This window comes from Haemaphysalis longicornis, unplaced genomic scaffold, assembly GCF_048455015.1.
Source record: "Haemaphysalis longicornis isolate Haplotype H1 unplaced genomic scaffold, Haemaphysalis longicornis Haplotype H1 scaffold_179, whole genome shotgun sequence".
NCBI lineage: Eukaryota > Metazoa > Arthropoda > Arachnida > Ixodida > Ixodidae > Haemaphysalis > Haemaphysalis longicornis.
The window spans coordinates 59,426-81,984 of NW_027526281.1; the positions used below are offsets into that span (position 1 = coordinate 59,426).

Below are 22,559 nucleotides of genomic sequence, written 5' to 3' on the forward strand. Positions count from 1 at the left end.
TGAGCTCGGTCGCGCTCTGTCGCAGCGCGCGGCAGTTCCACTGCAAGACGTCAGGGGGTCGCTCAGGCGGAGAGGGCTGTGTGCTGCTGTTCCGGGCCATGTTCACCGTGACTAAGTCTCTCTGTGCTAGGCTGCATGGCCATCTGCATGAGTTGCTGCATTAGTTGTTGTTGCAGTTGAATGTGCTGTTGCAGCAGTCGCTCTTGGCTGTGGTGCTGTTGTAGTAGCTGGTCCTGAAAGGATTTCAGCCACGTTGGCTCTTCTATGGTGGTGCTCTGCCATGTTGGTGGACTTTTGGGGTCAGGGGGATGCTGTGTTGTTGGGGTTTGGTCGGGCCGTTTGCTGTGCTGTTGTGTTGAGTCCGAGGGGCGGAGGTCGTGCAGCTCTGGTTGCTCATCCTTCCTGCCGGGAGAAGGCCGTTGTCCCGCACTCTGCTCCGGCAACTCGTGCCCGATTTGTTTCATGCCAGCGATGTTAGCACTTATCATTTTCACACGCTCCTCGCGTGCTTTTTGTTTCCGAGCGTATTGTTTCTTGGTGTCTTCTACCTGTTTTTGTAGGCAGTTGATCTGCTGTTGGAGGCGCTGCATATCTTGCTTGTAAGCCTTGTGTTCCTGTTCCATTTCTCTCTGAATGTTGGTTAGCTCAGCCTCGGGTGTTGTAGCACTGCGTGTCACCGTGCTCGCATAAGTCACACCCGGTGCGGCAGTGCTTGTTGGGCTGGGTGCGTGGCTTGCATGGTAGTTGTGGGCAAGCCTAGTGTCGTCTCCGCCTGCATCAGTTGCCAAGGCGCCTGTGAACAGACGGTCGGAAGGCCCTCGGCGGCGTCTGTGGTTATTACGCTGGCGTGTGGAGGTGGGATGTTTTTTGTTGGCTTTCTCTTCAAAAGCAACATGGGCAGGGCAAGTTGGTTCTATGGCCATGTGGCCATCTTGCCTGCAGAGGACGCAGTATTTGCGCTCCCCATTGGGGCAATCGCTGGGCGAGTGTTCAGATCGGCCGCAAGTGCTGCACACAGGATTCTTGGCCGGGCACACGCACGCCTTATGTCCAGGGTTGTGGCAGCGCGAACACACCAGCGAGTGCTGCTCGTAGCGCTAAACCCTTCACGGAAAGCCCCAGTAGAGCACGTTCCTAGGCGGTTGTGGCGATGCAAAGCATAGGAGCACGGTGCCCCGGGAGCCCATGGGACGGGCCGCCAGAATTTCCACGCCATCGGCGTAGAGTGCCTCCACGAGTTTTTGCTTCGGCTCATTCGGCCTGCAACGGTAGATGACGCCTCGCGACATGCCCTCGTTCGGTACTTGGTGCACCCGTACCGGGATTGGGTCTATTGTTTGCAGCGGGAGCTCCGTCATCTCGCGAATGCAGCCCGCTTGAATCGGGTCGCACGTTGTGAGTGTGACGGAGTTCGACAACTTGCTTACTCTCAGAATCTGGTGTCGCAGTAGCGCAGCGTCCGCAGAAAACGAGCTAATCGCTCGGTTCAAGTCTTCGGGGTCGACGATGGTCATGTCGCAGCGCACCGTGGGTTGGACACGCAGTACGTACGTGCCGAGCTCCGTCCGTTGTCTTTGGCTCGTGGGGGACGCTGGTTCACCGTCGGCCTTCCTAGCTGCTCTGCGTTGCGTTCGGGAAACTGCGTTCTCCCACAGACCCCCGTTGTCCGACGCGCTGGGATCGCGTGATGACCAACTCGCTTGAAAATCGCCGGGGTGGGCCGCGCTGGGTAAGCGTCGCTGGTCGGTCGTCGGTGAAAGTTGACGCTTGTCTGGTTCCATGTCGGCTTCTCTGGATGCGGTACCGTGCGTTCTCAACAGCAGTTGCACATATTGTCACTTCAGAACGCTAGTAGACACGCTGTCCGATAGTGCTGTCAGTTGTGCTCCCGCGGTCCCGAGCCGTACTCCTACGTAGGCCTAACGGTAGGCCTGTGTCGGCAGGGTCGGTCTCCGAGTCGGATCAGCGACAAAATTAAAGGCGGGCTGCGAAGAGCGTTGCGGAATGTTCCCGCTTTACTTACGCGCGATTAAATAGGTTTTCTTAAAAACTTTGAACGATCTGTATGAGATACTGCACTCCAATCTGCCAAGTGTCATGTGCCTACAAGAAACCCATTTAAATTCCAAACATACAAATTTCTTGAATAGTTACATGGTATTTAGGAAGGACAGGGATGGTGGTGATACATCTTCCGGTGGGTGTGGCCATCATTGCTTGAAAGTCGTTGGCGTGTCACACTATCCAATTACAGACCATCCTTGGGACTGTTGCCATTCGTACCATAATTTTCAATAGGCTAATAACACTATGCTCCGTTTACATCCCCCCTGATTTCCAGCTCTTGAGCTCGGATTTCGAGGGCCGTGTAGATCAGCTACCCGCACCATTTATCCTTTTAGGCGACCTCAACGCACGTAATGCACTCTGGGGCTCTTCTCACACGAGTGCCCGAGGTCGCCTTATAGAAAAATTTCTAACATCTTTGGGAGCATGCCTATCCAACAAAAACAAGCCTACATGCCATAATATAGGACACAACACATATTCACACCCCGACTTGGCTATTGGCTCTGCAGTTCTCTTTCGATCGCTTGAGTGGGATGTTGGCGCTCACCCATATGGTAGTGACCACTTTCCAACTACATTAACATACCTAGATAAAGGCCCAAACAGTTCATCTTCCCATAAAAGGTTCAATGAAGCTAGAGCTAACTGGAGTACATTTACAGAAACATCCAAACTGCACCACACATCCATAAAACACCTACACATGGAAGAAGCTACCCAACTCCTCACAGCACACATCCTCGCCGCCGCTGAAAAGTCCATTCCCATGCCTCTGGTGGCCTGTGCAACCAGAGGAGGCCGTGGTGAAACGAGAAACTTGCTATGGGCTGGTGGACGCACGTCGTTCGCTTGTAGGAGGAAGAGCGGGAATTGAAGAAGGGTCAGCCCAAACAGAAGTGCAAATGGGCATGAGAACTGTGCAGAGCTGCTGTCGCCCGCTGTTGCCGCCACAGGTTTCAACTCGTCAAGTACAGTCAATGCCCGCTGCAACGGACCCTCTTAAAATCCAGAAAAAAAAAACAACGTCTGCTGTAGCCAAAGTATGCATTATCCGATGGGGGGGAAGGGGGGGGGGGGGGGGAGGGTGGTAATGCGAGCGCAAAAGTTGGTACTTTGACTGGTATTGCATATACATACTATTGCTTTTGCCAGCCTCAGTCAATTGCACAGCAGGGCTTATGACATCATAGGTTCTGTTGTGGGAGATGACCTAGTGTGTCGCATGGCCATTCCCTTTTTTTACAATTATATATATATACCGTATTTACACGCTTGTAAGTTGACTCGAATGTAGGTCGACCCCCAAAAATTACATCTCTAAAAAAAAAAAAATGCGAGCGCCGCGTAGAAAATAGTATCACAAAGAAAAGCTCTTCCGTTAACCGAAACGGCGGCTCTCGACAAGAGCCGTGCGCTCGTGGTATGTGCGGTAGATGTTAAAAAAGAAAAGCTTTTGTATAAGCACCCGGAATAACAATGCGCTGTAGGTTGAGCGGGAAGAATGCATTCGCTGCGAGATGACAACCATTGAAGCAACCGGCAGCGGCCACTGCCACGCGATACCAAAACAAACATGGCGGCTACATTAGCGCCGCACATTGAATCAAGGGATTCGCTAATGCTCATTTTTTTTTATATATATATATATATATATACGAATAAAACGCTTCTTGACGCGTTTTTGCACGCGATTCGTGCGCGTCGGCGTTGCGTCAACGACTCTGCGCGCGCGGCAGCTTCTACTGCTTTTAAAGGCCGAACCTCATACAGCGTTTTTTCACGCGATTCGCGCGCGTCAGGCGCGGCAGTGGGAGGAGCCTGACGACTTGCCCCAATGGGGAGGTGCGCTCTTCAAGCCGGCAGTTTGAAAGCGCTTGGGACAGCAGGCTGGCGCCGCCGGAGACGTTTAGGCTTACCACGGTGGCGGATATTTGATTGGCGCTTTCCCTAGCGGCGCGAATGATGCTTTATAGTGTCGTTCTCGACCATATTATCAGCTCCTATACTGCACAAATGCCTTCGTTTGTGCCTTCAGTGATATCTTAAAGAGCGGTTAGAAGCGGTCGCTGGAGCTGCGCGGACCTCTTCGTGGCTGGTGACGCTGCCATGTTGCCACCGCCGATCGCGTAGCGCGCGCGGGTGGCATTCGCTGCAGTGTCAGCGGCGCATTTTCGCGAGCAGAAAACGCCACATGCGGTTCACACTTTCGACCATAACCATGGGAACGAGGGTGCAAAGCTGTCCCCACCTCGTAGCAGCCCTGATTTCTCGTTTCTCTTGCCGTGACCAGCGGTAGACGGTTCGATTTCGATTCTAAGTCGACCCTCCAACATTGGATTGTCAAATTTGAAAAAAATGGTCGACCTACAATCGTGTAAATACGGTAGCTTATTTGAGCGAAGTTTACGTGAAAAGTGGTGTCAGTACGATTCTAACGAGGCAATCTTTCGAATGAACCAAACTTGTGTTTTGTCTGTATGGCCCCTTTAATGAGTGTAATGGGTTACACAGGTGATTCTGATTGATTATGGGACTTAATGCACTGACACTACTCAGGCGATGAGGCGTGCCGCAGTGGAGGGCTCCGGATTAATTTTGACCACCTCGGGATCTGTAACGTGCTCCGAAATCTTGAACACACGCGCATTTTTGCTTTTCGCCTCCATCAGAAAAGTGGCTGCCGCGGCCGAGAACCGAACGCGCGTTTTTGGGCTCAGCAGGACAATGTCGTAGCCAACAGGTGATTCTTGACATGAGGACTAGGTGAATGAGTCACATAGGTCCTGTTCCTTCATTCTTTGGTGTTGGTTAGAAATTGGCACAAGAACGCGGGGAAATCTTGTCTGACGGATTGGTTACATGAGTGGTGGGTTGGTTGTTCCAAGTCGAGGTTGACTTGGATAGATAGTCTCATGAAATGAAGATCGAGGCTTGCGAGCGATGAGGAGGTGGAGGTTCTATTTTTAGTGAGCTCTGATGATGAATCTTTGCTGTACAAAGGTCGCTGAACGCGTTGCTGGGTGTATCGACTTTCCACCTCTCTTACTCCCGCTTGCGAGATGGTTGATGGAGGGTGAACAATAAACAGCAGCCCTAATATCTTGTTGCGAGACAACAAACCACTACTCCCCAGCAATCCCTCTGAGACCCATGCCCTGAAGTCAGGGAAATGCTGCTGCCTTGGAACCACCAAGGTGCTACAAGCCTTGACCCAACCATCATTTCTGCTGCCGGGTAACAGTCAAGGGAATTTGCAGCTGAGCGCTAAGGGTTAGTTGTGAAGGCTTTGGCATCTATTTAGTGCCGTTACCTTGCCTGTTGTTGTTCATATCCACGTCAATGTGCATTTGTCTCCCATTTGTTATACGTAGGCAGCAAGCACGTTCAGGTATTTTTGTTGAGCCTCGATCATAATTTGGCACGTGTCAAAGACCAAATCGTCCTGTGAAGGGTTGTTGACGAAGGACATAGCAGGCGGCAGCCACCCACTGCAGGGCCTGGCGAGAGCGGTGCAGCTTCAGTGCCGCCCTTGCCCTCCCCCGGTGCAGGACGTGGGCGTGGCGAGCGAGAGCAGCGTGGACGAGCTGTACCACACGACGTATGCGGCATTGCTGAGCCAGCAGGCGCAGGCCCTGGGCGACTACTGCCACCTGCTGGTGGCCCGGCTGCCCTACACGACGCTGCCTGACCGGCTGGACCTGGTGCCCGAGAAGCGCTTCCTGCTGCCCCACCACCTGCCCCACCTGCTCGAGGCCCTGCTGCACGACCCGGCCAAGGGCAAGGGGAGCGGAGGCCAACAGCGCATCGCGGCCGCCCTGCGCTCGGAGGCCCGTGCCCGCCTCGACAGGGCACTGGCCCTGGCCGGCAGCGCGCACCAGGCTGACGGGCAGGGGGGACTGGCACATCTGCGGGACGTGCTGCTGGGTTCGGAGCAGCAGGTGTGATGACCCACGCTCTCACTACTACAGGTAGAGTGAACTCGAAGGCAAAGGTGTGTCGTTCAAGGCCGATTAGGGGGGGCCCTTTTGCGATGAAAATTTCTGCTGAGGACCTCCGGTTGTTAGCAATGCCCCTGGTGGCCGCTGCTACTAGTTGGTTTCAGAAGTTTTACTTATTAAATTAATCCCTTTTTATGGTCCTAGATGGTCTTATTTCTCCGTTTTATGGTATAAAGTTTTATGAAACCCGTAAAATAACTGTTGGTTTGATTTAAAAACTTATAGGGGGCGCTGCCTGCAACAGGAGTTCTCTGGGGGAACGCCTGTGCTCCATACATTTTTTAATCATAAAAGGGACCTGCGCTCTCCATTGGTTCTTCCCCCGCACGACACACCTTACCTTATAGTACACTCTACCGCAGGGGAAGTGTTAAGCCATGGTTACGCTAGAGTGCACATTCCCAGGGGTCGCTGGACTTAGTGAAAGTGTGGTAGCACTGACACAGACAAGGACAGACCAGCACTCTGGTGGCCTGGAGATGCTCATGATGGCAGGGCACTTTCACTGGGAACATGCGGCGAAAGAAAACATTAGGGCCGATCCTTCTTCTCAGAGGAGTCAGTTAGAACATGGGATACCCGGTGGTGGCAGGTGGAGGTAGGGCCCATACAAAATCAATCACACACTCCACGGATACTTCGAAAGCATTACTAAGAGTGTGGGAGGGGGCAATCGACATTTCTCCATTCTCCTGCTCTTTCTATAGTATTGCGGGCCATTGCTTTTACAACCACTTGTTCTGTTCCCTTTTCTTTTTTTCATTCGTGTTGAGAAGTGCTCTAACCGCAAAAGTGAACAGCAGTGATTGAGAGAAACAAGCCAGGATAGGTTTCATGTGTTGTCTCCATGAGGAACACGTCCAGAAAGAGGGGTGATTTCTGTCGGTTAGAGGTCAACACATTGATGATCAATATGTGTCCATGACAAAACTTTACTGCATTGCAGACAGATCAAAAACAAGGCCCCAAAGAGGACGCAACTTGTTGCACATGACAAATCATTCGCACCCATTGAGTCCTCAGGTCACTCGGTTATTTTGCTTTGAGCGTTCCACCCAAATCACCATCCCGCAAAAAAAAGAAAAGAAAAAAGGAATCGTTGCACCAGGTAACAAACATGTAACAAAGTTGTCAATATCTAGGCCTGACCGAACCATCTCATTTATCTTTCGGTGCCTTGTAACCAGCATAGTTTAAGTTTAAGTTTTTCAAGTTTCAGTTTAATATTGCGATAGAAATTTGTACAGAGTAAACTTTAGGATATCCCGTGTTAAAGACTAAGGAGGTATCACTTAGAAATTCTGGTTCTTGAAACATTGTTTTGAACACTGGCAAAACTCGTAGCATACACTCATCTGGTACAGTATAAACCGGCCCAAACATCAACCGTCAATATAGAATTGACAGTTTAGCTTGAGGCGAAAAAAAAAAAAAAGCTGACAACAAGAATTCTGCAGAAAGGCTTCCCTGAAATAGATATATATTTTTTTAATTTCTGGCATTGGCATTCCCGTCGGTTCGAGTTGCTGATCAGAGCTGTTGGAACTTCCCTTAATGGGGAAAAGCCCTTAAGCTTTATAAAAATGGCACACCCAAAACCTATGGCTTTAACCCTTTGAGGGTTGAATTTTTTCGCCAAATGCGACCCCCCCAGGGTCGATTTTTGTTATTGCTGGTTTAAATTCTTCGGATGAATTTATTTTGAGAAAAAATTATCGTAATTTTTTAGGGTGACCATAAAGTGGCAAAAAAATTGTTTGTGTTGTTACATACATGTGGTTTATTCATGAGTAACACAAGAAAAATTCTCAATAAAAACAAGAGAGTAACAAGCCGGCACCTTTTGAGTGAATCGAAATCAGATAGACATCAGTTTTGTGGGCGCAAAAATCGGGAAGCGCCCGGAGGACGATACTGGAACCAGCCGCTGCCCCCGCAGGCGCCGCCGGATACGCGAGCGATAGTCGGCGCACCGCTCCTAAAAAATACAAAAAAAAGGAGAAAAGAGCCTCATCAGTTTCGCAGGCGCCCTTGGTCTGTAGCAGGCGTAAGAAGCGAGAGGCTCCCAGTGGGTGTAAGGGGCCTTAGGTGGGCGATACCCAGCACGCCCCCTCGTTACCGTATGCGCAAGCGATAGCCGGCGTGCCGCTGAAGTAAAACATAAAAAAATAAAAAGAAGAGCCATCGGCGCAAGAAAATAATTTGACGTGTTTCCGCAGTATGGCAGCACATGCCAAGCAGGAGAAGTTGGCGAAAAAGGCGCACTCTTTAAAGATACAAGCGATGCCGTACATGTACGTTATTGACCATTTTGAAGGTGTTTGCAGAGGACGTACATGTACGTCCGTGACCCTGAAAGGGTTAAAGGCCAACTTCCCTCAAATTTCACCTTGCCAAATTTACTTTGAACGTGCAGTACGTACCACCAAACCGACTGGGACATAACTAGTAGCCCCGTGAAATGTGTTGTTAAGGAGTTACAAACGTTCAAAATAGCTCCGTCGCAGGCGGCGCTGCACCTGGTGGCGAAACGGGCAAAACAGCTATAAAGCAAAAGTGCGGCCGGCCGGGTGCGTTTTCCTTCGACCAGCCACGAGAACCGGTCGAGCTCTAATCGGCACCTTTCCCCCTAGGACTGTTGCGAGGGGGAAACGTTGCGCGCAGGTGCCTTCCGGCAGGCCGGCCGCTTGTGGCCGCTCTGTCGCCGGCCGGGCCAGCTGCAACGTCACTTGTAATGGCCACGCTCTTCTCAGTTTCTGTTCCAAAATCGCCTATTTCTGACGCCTGTTTGCGCCGTACATACGCGTATTTGAGCTGTAGTATTTTGTATCATTGAGTCTCTTTAGGCGGACTGTATGAAAATAAGGTTTTAAGGGGGGACGCGGCTTTCAACTTCGGAAAAATGACCAAAACATCGTTTTTTTGAAACCCACATATTCGGCTTCTATGTTTCCTATTCTGTGCGTCTGCAAAGTTTTTACGCTGAAAAGCGTCGCAAAGTGGCATAAAAAAATACTTTTGTCAGGCGCGGTGACAAACTATCAGCGCAAAAGGGCGAAAAAACGGCAATTTTCGGAGCGCTCTATCTCCGCAACGGTGCCACCGGGCGCGGCCATTTTGATATGGTTAGATCGGCCGAGCGATCGTCTTTCCGGTTCCGCTCGTCTCTTTTATCTTCGTTCATTCACAAACGCACAAACGGCAGAAAAGAAACGACGCACAAACGAAGCTAGAAATAGATGCTGAAGCGCTATTGGTCCTCCGGTCGGGGCGCAGAACAACGACCTCCTGATTGGATGTCGCGGGCGCAACGCAAGATGGCGGCCGCCTGAGCTGCGTAGCGAGCGGATTGAGTGCGTTTTCGCCGCTTCGCTCGGCCGAGTTTCTGTTTAATCTGTGGTATTCAACACGGACGTTATCGCGATGGGAATGCCAGAGATAACGAGCCAGATTACGGGAAGTTGTGTGGCTCGAAAGGCGGAGGTCATCGAACGCTTCGTGGTGCGCGTGACTCTTCCGTCGCCAGACCGCGGAGGGTGACGCGGTGTGCGCGCTTGCGATAGCGGTTCGTGAAGTGAACTTTTAGTCGGATTTGCGATGTTTACATGCTTAGTTATTGCTGTGTTTTGACTGTGGGCTCGCTAGCCTTGAGAAAGAAACGGTCGACGCGTCAAACGCTGCGGCGCGCACGGCATTGCCGACGCGCATTGGAGCATCACATGACTGGGCAACCGGTTACGATTGAACGCCAGTAGTTGTAATTAATGCCTGCGACGTTAGTTTTAATCTTAAAAGCGACCTGACCAGCCATATCAGGTATAATCAAAGCTCGATATGTCGCGGTAAGCGTGCGCTGCGATGCGCGCGAGCCATATCGCCTTTCTTGCGCAATGTTTCCCGTGCACTTGTAATTTTCATGCAAACAGGTTTGAGTTAGTAATATAGGAATAAAAATATGCTCTCTGCGTTAAAAATGTACGTTACTGTGGCAGCATTTAACAGTGATTTTTTTAGGTAAATTATTGATACCATTGCTCAGGGCATACTGGCTGTGCTGCGAGAAATATTGGATGCCTTGAATGTCAAAAGTAGTAAAAAAAAATATGCTCTAACATTGAAGTTGGGAGTTATGCAGAATACTCTACCAAGCTTCAAAGTAGCTCATTTTCAACCTTGTGGTATGCAAACTTTTGGCAATGAACACCTGCACTATGAGTACTAAGTTGCTGTGCCAGGCAAGATAAAACAAAAAAAAGCCAAAAATGTTCAAATTTAAGTAAAAAAAATGCTTAACTTGTTGCCATGGTGACAACACTGCAAAAGGAGGTTGTCCAGTGCGATACAGCCAACCAACTAACCTACTTTGCATTGTAAGCCCATTGAAACCCTTCTCCCCTCCGTTTGGTTTGCAAAGGGGGGTATGTACTCTTCACAGAGGAGCTGAAAATGATGTTTTCTGGAAAGAGAAAGGCTGAAAAAGCATTCCAATTTCAAGGCAAGGCCTTCCAGAAGCCCCATGTTCAAAAGGACATGAAAGGCTACAACCGTGACGACTTTTGATATGTGAAACCTATGTTGCAACTTCGGAAGCCGTTTTCTCAAAACAGTTTTTTTTGCCACCTGTGTCGCTTGTCCCAGGGATTTCTTCGTGACCGCTGGGTCTATTTTGATTCCGTTTCTTGCATTACATTCCTTGATGAACTGTTCAGGTCGTGACACTTTTGGTTTTCCAGATTTGTTTTTTGTAATTTTTTTATTCAAATAATCGTTCACAGTTGACATGCCTGTTGCACATTAACCTCTAAAAAAATGAAAACTAAAAAACATTGTGTTGTAAAAAAAAAATTCTAAAACTGTCACGACCTCGTCCATTCATTTGGGAATGCAAAGCACTTCGAACAAGTTTTCTATCGTGTTTTATAAGCCGCTCAAGCTCGGTACAAGCGGAACAGAAAGAAAATTTCATACATAAAAAAGTTATCAATATATTAACTTCAAATTTTTATGGTGTTATCACAGAAGCATTTCCAGTTGCTGTGCCAATTTTCATCAAAATCCACAAAGAAATAAAAAAGTTGATTTTGAAAGCCACGTCCCCCCTTAAAGAGGTGTAAATTTCGAGTGCAGTTGGCCTTTAAATGCGCCAACCGCCTTTCAGACTTCTTGGTGTGCAAGCTCAGTCACTTTGCAGGTAATGGCCACCAGCGTGATTGTGGGGTCTTTACTGAAGGCCCTCTTGCAGCACTTGCGGAAGGCCCTTTTGCGGCCCCCTTGCGGCTCGTGACCCCTATTCTGGTTGATGCGGTGGGTCACTCACTGAACTTAGGTTCGAATGCTTGGTTGCTGTGCACTCCAAGGAACAAACGGTTGATAGTTTGTGCCTGTGTCATGTTTCCTTGTCTCCGTCTGCGTTTTGTACTGCTCTAAGCAGCGCGAGTATTCCAGTCTGAGTTTACCGATTATTAACTCGCCCAAAGGGATGCTTTGCTTGGTCGTTTGTTAGAATATGCACGCGGCGTCATCTCAGACCCAAGCGCAAAAAAAAAAAAGGCACTGCATCCGTCAAGAGCATTCAAACAGAAGGGCTAAGGCTCGTGTGTCATTTCCATCAGCAGGTCCGATCCCTCAACACTAGCCTCAGTAGAAAAAATAAAATGCATCTGGAAACGTTATAGGGGATCACAATAGGCTCAATTTTTGTCGCTAGAAGCAGCACAACTGTGTCCTTGATGCTAAAATAAATGCGCACCATTTTTATTTTACAAGGAGAACGGGGTTTGGAGCGCGCTTTTATATCACATGGTCAGGGCTTCCTTCTTGACTTATCTGTTCTGCCGTTGCTTCAAATTCCTGAACTGAAAGTGCCTTTTCTCTTGTCGGGTGCTCTATAACAAGTTGTGTGCACCCTTGTTTGCGTGCTGCCACTCCAGGTGTCAAGTTGACTGTCCCCCGTCTTCTTTCTATTCCTGATCATTGTGGTTTTGGACGACAGAGTGCCATTCTTGAAACCAAAAGTGTCATGTCTAATATTGAATGCTATTATTGACCTTGTTCTTCCTTTTTATATGTCAATCTTTCCTTTTTCTTTTCTTTTTTTTTTTTTTTTTCATTTCATTCACAGCTTTGTGTCTCCTAATTCGCCCGTACTGTTATAAACCACTTTTTATGTATGGGCGATTCAGAGCCTGTATAATACTGCTGCGATTTTTAACGGATTTCTATTGCGAGCTGTGCTAGCTGGCACAATTGTTGTTGTGGCTGCTGTTCTATCTTTTTTCCCCCTTCTCTTTTATACCCAATCACATGGGTCCAATCAAAGTTGTAAACGTGTTGATGATGCTATGTGAGCAAATTTTTTTTTCTTGTTCTGCATGTACTAGTCTTGAGAGAGATTTCTATGCTTGCGTTCAAAATAGTGCTCATTTAATTTTGTTTTTGTTGTTGTTGTTTGTTTTTTTCAACGTGTACGTGAAGTTCTTAGTGTACAAATTTTGCAAACACTCCTGCCTTGGCAATCAACAGGCCGCTGGCGGTATCAAGAAGATAGATGAATAAATATTATTTTTCTTGCACAATGTGGGACTCACCCCTTCCTTGTTTAGCTGGTGGATCACTTGCGAGGCTGAGGATTAGAAATGAGGTTTGGCCACAGTTTGGCCAAAATTTGGCCACAGTTGGAAGGGGCCTTGCCCAGGCCCATCAAGCTCTGCAGCACTGCACCAGTGTGCAGGGTCAAAGGGAAGACACAGGACTGAATTGCAGCTACACAGTGTCACAAGCAACAGTAAGAAACGCCAACAACTGGGCAGTTCGTCATAAATAGTGTGGTGGCATAGCAAATAAAAGGAAATGCACGATAGCACTGTGGTGTCTTCCCTCCACGCTGTTTAGTGTGCGAGTGCATTTGGTGGCTTTACTAGCTGGGGTAGGTGCAGGGTAGTTTCTTAATGACGAGGGGAGTCTGTATGCTGGGCACTTCATGCTGATGCCAGTAGGGGCTTAAAACCCGAAACCCCCTACCCACACACAAGTGAGGCCCTCGTGAGGCATGTAGCTCATCTCAACTGGGAGTGGACTTAAGGGATGCCAACAGTGCTGAACACCACGGAGAGTATAGTTGAGCTCTTTTGCATGTGAGAAGAGAAGTTTTGCAATGTTATGAAGAGAAAAAAGGCCTGGTTGAAAGCAAGTGGACTGTGTCGGGTGCCTCTGTGTCCTGTTGGTAGGTGGTGGGCTGTTGTGTCGGTGAGCAGGGCAGTCTTGGGGACGACCATTCCAGTGAATGCAGTGCCACTGCAGTTGGACGACCGACTTCTGTGGAATTAGTTCGCCTCGCCACTCGATCCTGCAGTATGTTTGCTCCAAGGGGGCCAAGTGGGTGAAGTAGGCCTCGAGTGAGGATCGTGTTTAAAGTAGACACATTCTTGCCACACTTTCAATAGCAAGGGCAGGTTCTGGCCATCGTCCAGGGTATTTTCCCGGCAGAATGGCGCATGCTAAACAGGCTGGGCTCGTAACGCGGAGGGCTGTGGATTGAAACCACGCCCTGCATAATCTTTAACGGTAGGTGCTCGTGTGCAACTTTGCGGGGATATCCTTTACACCACAGGGTCCCGCATGCACAGGCAAGCAATGCGTGCAACTGGCTGCCTCCCGAGTCCATATAACTCAAACGCGCTGCTAGGCGAGCCTAAAAAACGAAAATCATGAACAAGGAAAGAATGCTGTTTAAGAGGACCTGCAACAGCCAAGCAGTGTTCAGGATGGCCGTGGACAAGTATGTCGCGAGTCACGAGAGTCTTCACACTAAACACGGCGCAACCTGCCTCAATGACCGTTGCATCCCAGAGCTTCATGCCTCCTCCCAGCGCTTTCCATTGAGCGTTTTCATGAGGGTGTGTCAATAAACGTCCTTCTAGGAGCGATTCAATGGCGCAGTCTGCACGAACCAGACTCAGTGTGGCGGGCACAATTCACTACAACACTACAAAAAAAAAATAGCTACAGCGCGAACCAGAAACTACGCGAGAACTATGCAAGAAATAGTTGAAGCACACACGAAATTGAAAGACTGGGCAGTAAGTGTGTGAGCAGGGCATCAATCACGTTGTCCCAATAAGAGAGAATTTTTTTTTCTGGCATGTGCAGTACATCGGGTATGACATAACTGGGTATCGGTGTAGGTTGTGCCAAGTGCGTGTGCATAAGGTGCAAGTCTTTCTCATAGTAAATTCGGCTGGAAGTCAGCGCTCATCCCGTCGTTTTTCTGTGTCCTTGTTTCTGTTCGCACCATAGCTAATTTTAAAATGATCTACCAACTTGCCCAACAGTCATCATCATCATCATCACTAACCTATCTACGCCCACTGCAGGGCAACGGCCTCTCCCAATGTCCAACTACCCCGGTCCTGCACTAACTGCGACCAATTTATCCCTGCAAACTTCTTGATCTCATCTGCCCATCTAATTTTCCGCTGCCCCCCTGCCACGCTTGCCTTCTCTAGGGATCCACTAACGGTTATCTTGCCTTCTCATTACATGCCCTGCCCACGTCCATTTCTTCTTAATTTCTACTATGTGCTTAACACACGTTTGTTCACTGACCCACTCCGCTCTCTTCTTGTCCCTTAATGTTACATCTATCATCTTCCATTCCATTGCGCGCTGAGTCGTCCTCAATTTAGGTTGAACCCTCTTAGTGAGCCTCCCAAGTTTCTGCCCTGTAGGTGAGTACCGGTAAGGTGCAGCTGTCATACACTTTCTTCTTCAGGGACAGTGGTAGGCTGCCATTCACCATCTGAGAATGTCTGCCGAATGCACTCCACCCCATTCTATCCTTCTGATTATCTCTGCCTCATGGTTGGGATCCGGGGTCACAACTTGGCCTAAGTAGATATATTCGCTTACCACTACCACTGCCTCGCCACCTATCTGAAACCGCTGTGCTGTCCCGAGGTTATTGATCATTACTTTGGTTTTCTGCATATTAATTTTCAGGCCAACGGTTCTACTCTGTACTCTGGGCCCAACAGTACACGTTGTTGAGTTTCACTAGCTCTAACTCTGCAGCAGAACCAAGGTCAGTTTTAAAGGGACAGACAACCGATTTTTGTCGAGTATATATTCTCTATCCCAAATGAAAGGGCATCACTTAAAGCACCTTGACGAGAAACGGTTTTGCAGATAACGCTCTAGAACTTTTTAAATCGAATTTTTTGATCTACGAGCCGCATGTGTCCCTACCAAAACTAATGCTGGCAACCATGACATAGAGTAGCTCGGCAACATACTTTTGTATGTATGCGAAATAAAAAACGATATTTAAAAACTTGTTCCCAGCTAAAAAACTTTGAATCGCAGGCTTTCCTGTTCCTTTGTGTGTTTTTTTAATGCAAGGGTCTATTTTGCACGAATGCGCCATCTGTTAGGATAGACGATAGGTAGAATCTGGCTACGTTGTGGAGGCGGGAAGTTCGATTCTCCCCGGGCGCGACGTTTTTTTTTTTTTTTTTAAGCTGCCATTGGCGTATTTGGAGACTGAAATCAAATATTTTGGCAGAACAAACGCCCCTGATTCAGACAGAATCGTCAAAGCTCCTTCGCTGGGTCTGTTTACTGAACGCTGCCGTTGATTCTGGGCATGGTGGCTCAGTTAGCCACACTGAGAGCAACCCAGCGGCGGCGGGCGGCGTGTCTTTAGGATTTTCAAAGTAATGTTTAGAAATACATATACTATTTAAGCTTGTACAAATACTTGTGTTAAAAGGTTTTTAATATGTAAATAAACGTTTCAGCAGTTACAGTAGCTGCTAGGTTTGCAGGTCACGTGACAGGGACACATAATGTAGTGTCAAGTTTCGACACTACGAACCGCCACCCTTCCGATTTCAGGAAGTTTGCTGCCAAATTAAAATTATTTCCGCCAGTTTGTTTAAAAATTGCTTGTAGTTACCGGGCTATATAAAACGCTGGCTTTCATATGAGCTAGAGAACATACACGCGACAAAAATCGGTTGTCTGTCCCTTTAAAACTCTCCGCCTCCGCCATACCAGCAATACGGCGCCCGAGCAACCCACAGCGCCAGGTGGCGTCGCCGTCGCAACCGGCTCCCTTCAGCCGCTGGGGAAGCACGAGCGAAAGCAGCGCGGGCTGCATCTGTACTGCCGTTGCGAGCTTAATCGCGAAATATGCCGATCACCGTGTTTATAACCTTTTATTTACGCTTGTAAGTGGTAAGTCTAGCCACATGTCACCGGAGCTACGGCGCTCCATCGGCGACAACCATTACGCAGTAGCCGCTTGCATTTCAAAGGCCCCGCGGCTTTGTGGCTGCACTTCCGCGTTCGTTTGGAGCATCGTCTGCCATTTCACATTACATAATTTACGTTTCTTGTTGAGGCGGCTGCATATTCTAACCCTCTAGGCAGGAAATGTGGCTGGTGCGTTATGCAGAGACATTAGTGAAGGCTGGCAAACATTGTCATCATTTCGTTAAAAAAGCTTTATCGGTTGAATAAAAGAACCAAAAAGTGGATATTTTTTTAGTTTCAAGGAAAGGAGATATTTTCACGGGATATCCCTCTTGGCAAAAAGAATAGGCTGTCAAGTATCAGCTTCGCGTGGTGATGGGGCCGAGAAGGAAATCAAGACGAAGACGACGATCGCAGTGCGCCCGGCACAAACCGTATCTCTGTGTCTGGCGTTATCTCCTCAATGCCCTTTCTGCAATGCCCCTGAAACAATAGAACACTTTCTTTTAAATTGCCGCAGCTTTTCCTCGATGCGACGCACACACCTTGAATACACGTTTAATCGGCTGAATCTCCCTTTATCTTTAACCGTTATTCTTTCCCTGGGTGCTTCCGTCATAGGATATTGCCACAGAGATGTCGTGATCGCCTTTCATTCCTTTGTTGCGGCGACAGGCCGGATGCCCTGCTAGATAGCTATGCCTTCATTCGCAAGATTTTTTTTTTTCCTGACAATCCTGTTCAATCCAAAGATTTTTTTTTTTACTCTCAATGTTTTTTCTCGTACTCCTTTTTTTTTTCTAAAATAAACCGGGTCACAGCCTAATTATTACTGGCAGCTTCTTGGCCAATCCCCCGCGTGGGTACGCGCCATAACATAAGGAACCAACCAACCAACCAACCAACTCTGTGTCTCCGCTGCAGTGCCTAGTAGCTCTGTAAATATAGTGCAAATACCGCTATTATAATCTCGTCTACTTCGTGCCGGTAAATGAGATTTATTGACAGAGCTTCTAGGCACTGCAGCGGAGACAGCAGCTGACCGAAATAGTTACTTCTTCCCCGACTGAAACTTTTAAACGAAAAGAAGCTATCCCTCTATTTTCTGAAGAACAACAACAAAAAACCAACATAACTTCTATTGTAATCTCTGCCAACATTCTTTCGCCAGCTCGCCAATTGAAAACGAACTCCTTCCATGTCTCCCAACGAAGGTTTACTGCTCGCTGCCAGCACGTCTAAATTTGCAGCACTTTCTTCGGCTGCACCGTTAGCGCTTGTTTTGGCTTTCTGTGCAGACGAGGTCTGTGCAACAATCTGCATGTTTCGGCGTGGCAATTTCTTTCTATTTGCCGGCGGCTTGGATAGGTAAGAAAGCAGGTTTGGAAATATTTTCGGGACGGCTCCTTCGACGAGGCTCCACTTTCCTCACTCAGTTTCTACTTTTTCACTGTTAATGAAGTGGGTGTAGCTCTTTGCTATGTCCTCAGGGTAAAAATTCACGCCACACGCGCGATTTGGCTGAGAGGTTTCGGTCGAGACACGCATTGGCACGGTACCATATATCTACACGAAGGCCGAAGTAACTTGAAGTGCGGGAAAAGCGCCTTTGGGTTTGGTTTCCCCTGTAACCACCCGTGCAACCGGGGACACAACACGCCGGCATGGTGCTCACCTAACCATCTACAACTGGAGTGCGCACGCACGCACGCGCACGCAAGCCCGCACGCGCGGAGACGCTAGCCGCCCAACGGCAGGTGTATCCCTCAGAACGTGCTGACCTCAGCTGCCTCCTCAGCCAGCCGGTGCTCCGCTCAGGAGCCGGGTGCGACTGCAGCGCCTTCAATGCGGCTTGGTGCGGCGGCGCCGGGAAACACTTCGAAGTTTTACAACTGACCTTGGTTCTATAAACGTTGGGTGAAGCAGCAGCTGCATCGTCGCTAGACTGCAAACAACTGAGCTGGGCTACGTCATCTGGCACCCGAAGGAGACATTCAGAGACGAGCCGGGTTTAACAGCTGCATTTCAGAGCGCTCCGTGAACTGCAGCACGTGGCGCCAGGATAGGACGCGAGGAAGCGACGCAGTCTTCGCAACTGTGTCCTACTGAACGTCCACCCTGCCTCAACAATATCGACCTCCAAACCCGGGCAACACAAATACATCCTGGGGAATCATACTCAGTTTGCTCAGCGCTTACCGGCACGTGCAGACTGCGCCCTGATGACGCGACACCGCCTTGGCCCGGATCGCACTTCCAGCACAAATCAGCAATTTGAACTTCGCGCGCAACTGGCAGCAGCGCTGTGGGACAACGACGGATACCGCTGACTCGAGGACAAATACCAGCCAGCGAACGTCCACTTCAGGCACGGCACTGCATCGAGTATGCACAAACATCAGCTACTGCTCTTGCAGCAACATGTTAAAGCGCTCCGTTTCGCTCCTCTGTTCTATCAACTCTGCGACGTTCGACATACTCCCCTTGTTTGTGGGGGTGTGGAATCTAACCCCGGTCCGATGTCGAAAACTGCGGCGGAGGAGTTTGCAGCTGCTCTTCAGTCTATTGAGAAAATTCTGGCAGTACAAGCTGAACTGCTGGCAGATTTTCAAAGCATGAAGAATAAGCAGGCTTCTACTGCTAATAAAATCGTTGCTCTGAATTCTAGAGTTGCGGCCCTTGAGTTAGCCTTGGGGTCAAAAAAAAAAAAAAAAAAAAACCATCTGTGCCCGATGATGAGTTAAAAGAAAAAATGATGTTGCAGGATGTGTCAGAGCTCACTACAATTACATCAAGATGCGAGGACGCAGAAAATGGGCTCAGGCGAAGTAATTTACTATTTTTCGGGATAGAAGATGAGCCTAAAGAGGACTGGACTGCGCCTGTAAAGAAAATTCGTAAGTTGTGCTCCGACAAACTGGAAATTCAAATTAACAGTTCGCAGTTTGAGCGAGTTCGTAGGCTTGGAAAATATCAAGGGAAAATCAGACCTGTAATAGCCAAACTGACCTTTTTTTAAAGACAACCCAGACAACACACAATGTCCTCAGGACATCCTCAAAAGGTCCGAACGTCCTCACTGCTTTTGCGATATCCTCAGGACATCCTCAGTACGTCAGTGCGCTTGGTGTCATAGAAAGGTTTATTTGAGGACTTTCTCAGGATGTGCTAATTTTGGTCTCTAGAAGACAATGGGAACGCTCGCTAATCTTGTCATCTGCACACGAGCTAAAGGGTTTAGATTATTCAATTGGCGAAGGCTTCTCGCCGGCTACATGACAAGCTAGAAGGAAGCTGCTTGAATCTGCGAAACCCCAAAAAGTGATCGCTTGCTGATTAATAAGAAGACTTACACATACGACAAAGTCACTGATGCAGTTGTGATGTCAGATAGATAGCTAGACATGAGCACGCGCCCAGGGGCAAACGCTCAGCTAGCTAAATTAGCCGGAGCCACCCATATCCGGGACATTGCTGGCAGTATCTTGCGCCCCATGTGTGACCCCCTCTTGTCGTCCTTGTCTTCCTCAGCACTATTCTTTTGCTGCAATGTCGTGCCAACTAGCCCAAACTGGCACTCTCTTCAGCAGCGGCGTTTGCGGCAGTGCCGCCCTACTGCGGTGGTAACCCGGTGCCGCTTTTTTCCCTCGGGCACATGTTGGGAGGACTCGGCTCGGCGCCCCCTCCCAAGTGGCGCCCGGGGCACTTGTACCCCCTTGCACCCCCCCCCCCCCCCCTTAGTTGCGCCACTGGATGTAACCGTACATAGAACCAAGCTAAGCAATAACATTAACCGTACCTCTCGCTACGAACACCCAGGCATACCTGAGTTAAGCCACAGCCAATTTTTTTTCCGGGCTGCCGAGGCCAGCCTGGACTTTACCTCTGGTCGCCCTCCAAGACATCACACAGCATTACCGCATCCTTAGACAACCTCTCCCGCCTCCTCTGCTAAACCTGCTCAAGCACAAAACAACTACTCTCCGCTGAATTAACACTAACAACTTTCCTCACCCCACCTGGCTACAATGCCTCTATCTAACCCGACCATTTTTTCTTTTCTGCACGTGTTCTCTTTGGACCATACCCATTTTTGTCGAAAATAAGGATACTTTGATATCTTTTAGGTACGTACCCTACCAACACATTTATTCTTCGATTCGTCTATAAGACGCGAGAAGGAGGTGAACTTACGACGTGTCCAGGCGGCCAGATTTATCAGATACGCGGTCGGGCACTTCCTGTTTAGAGGTTACCTCTGGGGCCACTACCACCGCTTACACCGGCACTGTCTTGAAACCGTTACCCACATGATAAACGCACGCTTTACCCTGAAGAATGTCGAAGATCTCGAATATGGAATATTGTGATCGTTAACGTGATATTGGAAACGTGTTAAGGCGCACTTCTCTGACGTGGCTAAACTGCAGCGTCGCCTTGGACAGTGGACGGTTGGAGCTGGGCTGCGGGGAACGTTAGCTGTAGTGAGCCTCCCGCGAAATTGTACCACAGCAGCGTGGGCGCGCTTCGAAAGACCTCCGGTGTTCTGTTGGACGTAAGGCAACGGGCAGTGGTGCTCGCATTCTCCATTTTTAAGGCAGTCACAACTTTTCGTATCGATCTGCTCGAGAAAGGTGCCGGCGACCGGGTCATGCAACGTCTCCAGTACCGCCGGGGCAGTATTTACGACCATTCTCTTATGGCCAGTTCTCTGAATAGGTACAGCCTGGAGCATGACGCCGCTTTTCATCGATAGTTCAGAAATATCTTGACGGAGATTGGGGTGCAAACAGCCAACATACTGCCACCGACTGAGCACGCCAGGTTTCTGAGGTATACCACAGGATTCTTCCGGTTTCATTGCATGCCGGTGTTTTTCCAAGTACACGAACAATTACCAACATGACCAGTGGCCATGTACGTAACCTGTTGACTTTGTTGAATAGGAGGCACGAACTATTATCGGGCGTCACGGACTGTTGGAACTTTTTCCCCCGAAGACAAAGAAGTGATGGCACATGTGGTTAGAAGAGGACAACGAGGAACAATGGCGGCGGTCGGACGCGTTCTGCTTGTGATGTTATGTAAATACAGTTCTTTTCTCTAACGAAGGCGTTGTAGTCACGACATAGTGGTGCCGAAACCCGGGATCAACGAACGATGGTATGAACCTCAACGGTTGCGACCAATGCCTGAAAAGAACTGAAACCGCTCTCATCATGACCGAATCACGAACGAAGCATACTAGAGATCAGCTATACCGAAAACGAAGTGTTCAACGCTCTACTATAACGAGACTGATCTCCCAAGTGAAGGCTGCCATTTTGAAAGGGGACACAGCGGACGAAGAAATTTGTGCCATTAGCCAACGCCTTAACTACGAGTCCGACCAACTACGGAACACAGAACGAAACATCGAACCATTTTTAACTGGTGCCCACGCTGAGCAAGAGTTTATGGACGCATTTGAGTTTCGTGACATCATCGTGGCATGGAAATCAATCTTACGGCAAGCGATGCAGTTCCCACGAAGCGAACTTTATGATACTTGTGTTAGGTATGGCGAAGTTGCGTCGCAGCTTCTTTCCCGAGCCAGCACACACAACTCCAATTGCCCAGGTGATGCATCACGGGCCAACATGTCAGTATATCGGCTCTCTGACTGCATCCGCTCGTATCGAGGACTCTAGAAGCCGAGCTCTGATACACGAAACGACGCCGGCAGCTACCATTCAACTTGAACAGAAACCGCAAGGTCTGCGTGCAGAGAAATGCACTTATCCCGACGTCGTACTTGAACTCGATGGACAAAGCAACAGTGAACAGGATTCGTCAACGAGCGACACCCCAGCCAGAACTGGAGCCATTGGAACTAATTACGTGTCCCCAACGCAGTTGTGGCGTCCATCTGGCCTAAATGTAGGCGCATTGAAGGAAGACCTGCCAAACAGAACGCTGGTGAAACAAATACGAAAAGTCAAGAGGAGGGATAAAAAAGACATTGATGCTACCGCAAGATTTGCTCTTAAGCTCTCTCTGCACCAATACACGAACGTGAAACAAACGATTGTCGTTGCTCATGGCTTGCTTGGCAGTCATCGGGGTCATCGCCACGACCAAGACAGCTTCCACTCTCGAAGAAAGAAGAAGGGCCACGGCAACCAAATGAAGGCTTCTCCTGCTGTTCGGCATACCTGGAAATACAGGCGCAAGAACCGTCAGCGGGGCTACCGTTCGCTC

At 49.0% G+C, this 22,559-nt stretch overlaps 1 protein-coding gene across 1 annotated transcript in view; it reads left to right on the forward strand.

Annotated features, from left to right (window-relative positions):
* Positions 1–12,643, forward strand: part of LOC144166529 (uncharacterized) — a 65,683-nt gene extending 53,040 nt beyond the window's left edge. The window contains exon 10 of the mRNA XM_077696036.1: positions 5,619–12,643. Coding sequence (XP_077552162.1) covers positions 5,619–6,014 — 396 coding nt within the window. The 3' untranslated portion in view covers positions 6,015–12,643. The remainder of the gene's footprint in view (positions 1–5,618) is intronic.
* Positions 12,644–22,559: the final 9,916 nt, after the last annotated feature.